General features: G+C 44.8%; 1 protein-coding gene across 1 annotated transcript in view; it reads left to right on the top strand.

The window, feature by feature from the left end:
* Positions 1-295: 295 nt before the first annotated feature.
* Positions 296-5933, top strand: part of adamts16 (ADAM metallopeptidase with thrombospondin type 1 motif, 16) — a gene marked incomplete at both ends in the record, with an annotated part of 46432 nt that continues 40794 nt past the window's right edge. The window contains 3 exons of the mRNA XM_080857383.1: positions 296-385; positions 490-574; positions 1641-1978. Coding sequence (XP_080713509.1) covers positions 296-385; positions 490-574; positions 1641-1978 — 513 coding nt within the window. The remainder of the gene's footprint in view (positions 386-489; positions 575-1640; positions 1979-5933) is intronic.

Below are 5933 nucleotides of genomic sequence, written 5' to 3'. Positions count from 1 at the left end.
AGAAATGCCATGGAAAACTCTTCTCCGACTCTCCATATTCTCCTGTGGAGAGTGGGGAATGGAAAGTGGACCGGCAGCATAACTGCTCCTCGGTGATGTCAAACTGTGGATTGATTTGTAGATAGTTTGTAAAGTTAGGTCAGTGTGAATGGGAGTCTGAAGAGTACCTGAACTTCCTTCAGATGTCTTTTCCCCTCTGGTCAGGTGCGCGTTTGAAGGACGTACCATAATTTCTGTATTTTGGCTGTTTTGCGCTCCCTCGAGCGCTTTGGGCACGTTCTGGACTACCAGAGACATGGACGCGTGGGGTCTTACGCCTAACCGGTGGAACTTAGCCACAGTTCTTATTCTTTTGCAGCTGGTGAGCGCGCTGAATGGCCAAGAGGTAAGACACATTGTAGTTTAGGTGAAAAGTATATATTGGCCATGGAGTAAGGAATATCCAGTTTTCATTTTTAATAACCAGGGAACTTGTTCTGAATCACGCAGCTTCGATCCTCAAAGTCTGCGTTTGGACAGAGCCCCGAGGACGCGCAGTCTCTGCTGGAGTTCCTAGCTCTACCTTCAGACACAGGTGAGGAACGCTGATAACTCGGCAGCTATCGCTGCAATTATAAGATTTTCTTTGGAAATAATTGCAATCAATTTAGGCATCGCTACCATTATTGGTGAAATGATAATAACTAGGCATATCATTTTAAGAAAACATTGTGAACGTATTTTTCTTAGATATAATGTAACTACATGAAGCGGTAATTCCTAATCATGAGTGTATAGCCTATCAGAGCCATTTTTAATTGGGTTATGTGTCGTGCTGACTTATAATAGGGAACCCGAGGGAACTGAAGGAACTTAGATCTATAATAGTGTTGCGCTCTGTCTAGCGGTTCTAGCGCAGGATTGTGTGGTTACTTCAAGACTTCAGGGGGGCGCTAGAGCGCTCTAATGCTGCGAGACGTGGAAAGAGTCTCTAGTAATGATTAGTAACATTGCCTCTAACTATTTGTTTGATCTGTTTTGATGCCTAACAACTCATTTTTGCAAATACAAAAGTCATAAATAATCGAAGGCTACAGTCCATCCAGTTGAACTGTGTGTTTGTGTGGGCTGTGTGTGCCTGTGTGGGCTGTGCGTGCGTGTGTGTGTGTGTGTGTGTGTGTGTGTGTGTGTGTGTGTGTGTGTGTGTGTGTGTGTGTGTGTGTGTGTGTGTGTGTGTGTGTGTGTGTGTGTGTGTGTGTGTGTGTCGTTTCTCCACTTACTGTCGTCACTCGTAAATCTCTATAAATGCATATTCTGTTCGCTTATGAACACCTCAGACAGTTAGAGAGACTTGTTGAGGCAGATGTTTTCAGCCTGCAGAGATATAATTACATGCTATCCTAGTGATACTCAACACTCCAAAATTAGTGATCTACAATGTTTATGTATTTATACTCTGTTTTTCATGTTTAAAGCATGATTTATTATCCATATTTCTACAGCATTCATATTAAATATGAAACCAGTGGCGGGTAGAAAGCCATCAAGACGCAAGATCTCTTACCCTGAACTAGAACTGACTATCCTTACAGACAGTAGTCTTAGAGTGTAAATGCATGAACAAGGCTTGTGATTGGCCTGCTCCCATGTCTATATTTCAGAGTATGAGCTGGTGGCTCCCTTTGAAGTAGACCATGAAGGGCGTTACATCTCACATGCCGTGGCGCATCACCAGCGGTACCGCCGCTCTCTGGAACGCGGGGAGGCAGCCAGCATCTCCAAACCAGTCAACCTTAGGCTCAGCGGGCTGAGCCAGAACTTCCATCTGGAGCTGAGGCAGTCCAGCAGGCTCATCGCCCCCGGTTTCAAGATCCAGCGACTGAGCCGGAACGGAACCGCCAGCCTGCAGGAGTACAACCCACACGACCTCTGCTTCTATCAAGGCATACTAAGGTCAAATGTCAACTCCTCAGTGGCTCTGTCGACATGCGGGGGAATGGTGAGTCAAGCTACAGCACACCTTCATATGTTTGTATGCCTGGGTAATGTGTACACAGTACTTATACTATATCAGTATGTATGTGTGTTTTTGTGCATGCATGTGAGAAAACAGATGTGTATGTAAATGTATGTGTATGCTTATGCAGCCGCTGGTGTAGCTGAAGGTGTGTGTGTGTGTGTGTGTGTGTGTGTGTGTGTGTGTGTGTGCGTGTGTGTGTGTGTGTGTGTGTGTGTGTGTGTGTACGTGTGTGTGTGTGTGTGTGTGTTTATCTTTTACTCTACTGCATATGAATTACATGGCCCCTAATAAGGAGGGCTGTAAATCAGGTTTATATACGCCTCAAGTTCGTACGTTCACTCAAAAATGACCAAATCTTAGTGCATGTAGCTTGTCTCCCCTCAGCTGTGTTTAGTTTTACACTGACGCACACAAAATCATTTTGTATAAACAAAAACTCACAGGTGCACACATTCTGAGTGGCAAACATGTGTTCTCTCTTCTCTCGGCACTGTGAAAAGGGTCCATCTGAGTGAGGAGAAACATTGGCATATTTTTTCTAAGCACGACCCCCCAAAAACCCGAACAAACCCTTAATACTACAGCCACATTCATCTCATAACTGGCTGTTCCTACCACAAATTAAAAGCCCTCATCTCTCGCCGCCTGGTAACGTCATCAGCAGCTGATAACTCACTCCGACTGACTGGAGGGCCTCAGCCAAGCGATTGGCACACACCTTGCTCCCATCATTGGGAAAGCTCGCTCTTTTGGACACTGCCTAGCGTCTACACAGAGTTCACATTGCTGATAAATTATGTTACAGACGCTAAAAGCATTTTGTATCTGTATGCCCCTTAGGATTGAGCGGGTATGGTTATTTATTGGGTTGGAGGTGATAGGTTTGGCAACACAGGGTTCACCGCTCACTGCAGATGTCAGGCTGTAAGACCAGAGGGGACAGACTGTGAATCTCACAGTAACCACATAACCTTAACCGTACGGATAATCCAAACTAGACCAGTTTCCATTCCTGGCTGGGCAGTAAAGTAAGATTGATTGATTGAGATCATATAAGAACACACATCTGCAGGTCTGTGTTCTTCAAACTAGCTGGGATTAAGTCGTAGTGTTCCATTAAAGGTTGTTATTGCTGTTGCTGTGTGTATGATGTCGCCTTGTGAAGTTGTGTGTGGGCTGTAGACCTGTGATGTTGGTGTGATGGAGACTTGAGATGTTAGTGTGTGTGATGGAGCCCTGAGATGTGGTGGATCATGCCGTCCTGTGATGTTGTTGTATGATGTCATCCCGTGATGTTGGTGTATGATGTCATCCCGTGATGTTGGTGTATGATGTCATCCCATGATGTTGGTGTGTGATGGAGACATGTACTGTTTCTGACACTGGCGGCAGAATCTGTTGTGGTGACAGTAGGTAGCTTTGCTTTGTTTTGTTTGCAGTTTGTAAAAGGGACAGTGTTTGGTACATATGGGTAGTGTGTTTGGTGTTTAGTGAAAGCTCACACTGTTGCTGTCATTTCAACTGCATAGTTCAGTTTGACATATTTTATTAATCAGTTCTGTTACTGTAGATTATGTGATGGTAGTGTGTGTGTGTAGTGTGTACTAGGTAATTGTGTTGTCTTTGCTGTAGATGATGTGTGTGTAGTGTGTACTAGGGAATTGTGTTGTCTTTGCTGTAACAGTGGATAGTCTGTAAGTAGCGTTTTCTGTTTTAATGAAAATGTCTGGGGTTCAACCTCAACAACAGTAGGCTCAGCGGACCCTGATATCTGCAGGTCTGTTGATGGCGGTGTTGGTGGCAGTGGTTCGGCGGTGTTGGTGGCAGTGGTTGTGTTGGTGTTGGTGTTGGTGTTGGTGTTGGTGTTGGTGTTGGTGTTGGTGTTGGTGTTGGTGTTGGTGGGGGAGACCCTGGATAGGATTTGGCCCTGATCTGGCACAGGTCCCAGAGCCGGCTGCAGCAAAAACACTGTGAGTCACCTTACAGTAAGATGCTCTCCACAGAAAACAACAGGGTCAGCCAATAAACCTCTCCTGTTAGCACCAAACCCATGGCAACAGCCATAGTGACTCAAGGTCTACTGTGTGAAGATTGCAGGGCAAGGTGTAACAGCACAATAACCTGTTTTACAGCTGACCTTTTTTTTTTTTTTTTTTTTTTTTACAAATCGGGGGACTTTTGGTTAAGGAGCGAACACAGGTGGAAAGCATTTCTGAAACTATTTAGATTTGGTGCAATTTATGTGGCCAACCTGTCAATCAGCTCACTGAGGAAACATATTTGCAAGGATGTGGTGCAGGATTTCCAAATTCAAAGCAGATCAGGGCCAAGTATATTGAATAGTTATTATGAATTCGAAGTCATGATCAGCTTATTTTAAAGATACTGCCATGTTTTAAAAAAGGACAAGGACAAGAATAATGTGAATGTCTCCCTCTCAGATGTCTGACCCTCCCCTGACATAATCACTTATTGCAATGTATCAGAATTTATTGTAATGTATCTAGGCTTGTATCAAGTTGTATCATGTTTGTGTCACATCAGAATGTATCATGTTATTAAGTGTGGTGCGGGGAGGTATATCATGGCATTGTTCTCCAACATGTCGTGCACATTTCGCAGAGAACCTATGTGAATCTGCTTGTCTCTTTGACTTACAGTGCAGATGACCATTATCATGAGTTTCACGTCAGGTCATGTTTCATCCCTTAGATTGAAAACATACAGAGCCAGACGATTCTGAAAGCACTGGAGACTCGGAGACTGCAAGAGACACGTTAGCTATCGCTTTCAACTCGACATTTTAATTCATGTTTCTCTTAATACAAGGATGTCTCCTCGACCTGGCATTTCCTGACTACTCGGATTCAAGCCCGAGTCTTGTGTATCCAATTGCTCAAAGCGTACGTGTGTAGAGAGAGTAGATCACACGTGTAAATCCTGTCTCATATTATCACTCTTCGGTAATAAAACCTTTTTGGGTATTATGCCAAAGTTCTCCAGACTACACTGTGACATAACCAAAGGTTTCTTTCTCATGCCCCTCTGTTAGTCACAGTCAGAGGCTAGACATGCTAATGCCTTTATAGGCCTCTTTATTCACGTTATCCCTCATATGTATCCCACTGATAAAAGTTTAGGGAGGGTTACCAGGGAGACGGGGAGAGAGAGAGGAAGACAGAGAGGGGCGAAAAAGCTCCCTTGTGTGTCTTTTTAGAAGCTCTGAGAATAAGCCAAAAGCCTCAGGTGGACATCTTTAGAAGTCCCCTGGTTCTCGCGGCCACCCTTTGATTATGTGGCCCCGGGCTTTCGAGTCTGGATACGCCTGTCCTGTGCGCTAAGGGGCTCCAGCTGTTTGCGTCTCTCCCAGGTAGCACTCTGCCCTGTTGACGGAGAGTTTATGGCTGCTATTTGCACCTCTCCGAGCTCGCCCGTGTAATTTGATGACGTTGGATCTCTTAAAGAGGAGCGCTCGCGCAACATTTGCTTTTAATTTAGATAGCCCTGTGACAGAGGGAGGGGAGCGATAGGGAGAAGGGAAGGCAGGAGGGAGGGAGGTAGAGAAGTGATTTGTGATGGAGACTCTGTCCAGAGTTGGATTTCAGAGCAAAAGCATGCTGGGTTATCAGTTAACTCATCAAAAATAATAGAGCGCCTTACAGTGCGAGTTCAGTTTGACGGAGCTGAGGCTGAGCTGTATTGTGCATCAGCGCACAGAATGTGGAACCACTTTGGTTCAAAAACACCAGAGGTAGCTGTCATTAACCATCACATACATGAGCTCATCAAAGGGGGGATTTCACTGGAATTCAATACCTCAGCTGATTGGTTAATTAACTGTGAGACTGGCCTATAACGTAACCCAAACGGTTGCTCTTTGTTCTCGAGGGGTCATGTAGAATGTTCTGGTCTAGAGAGTCTTTAGGAACTTTGT

The sequence above is a fragment of the Sprattus sprattus genome (assembly GCF_963457725.1).
Source record: "Sprattus sprattus genome assembly, chromosome: 19".
NCBI lineage: Eukaryota > Metazoa > Chordata > Actinopteri > Clupeiformes > Clupeidae > Sprattus > Sprattus sprattus.
This window is presented reverse-complemented; position numbering and strand designations above follow the sequence as displayed.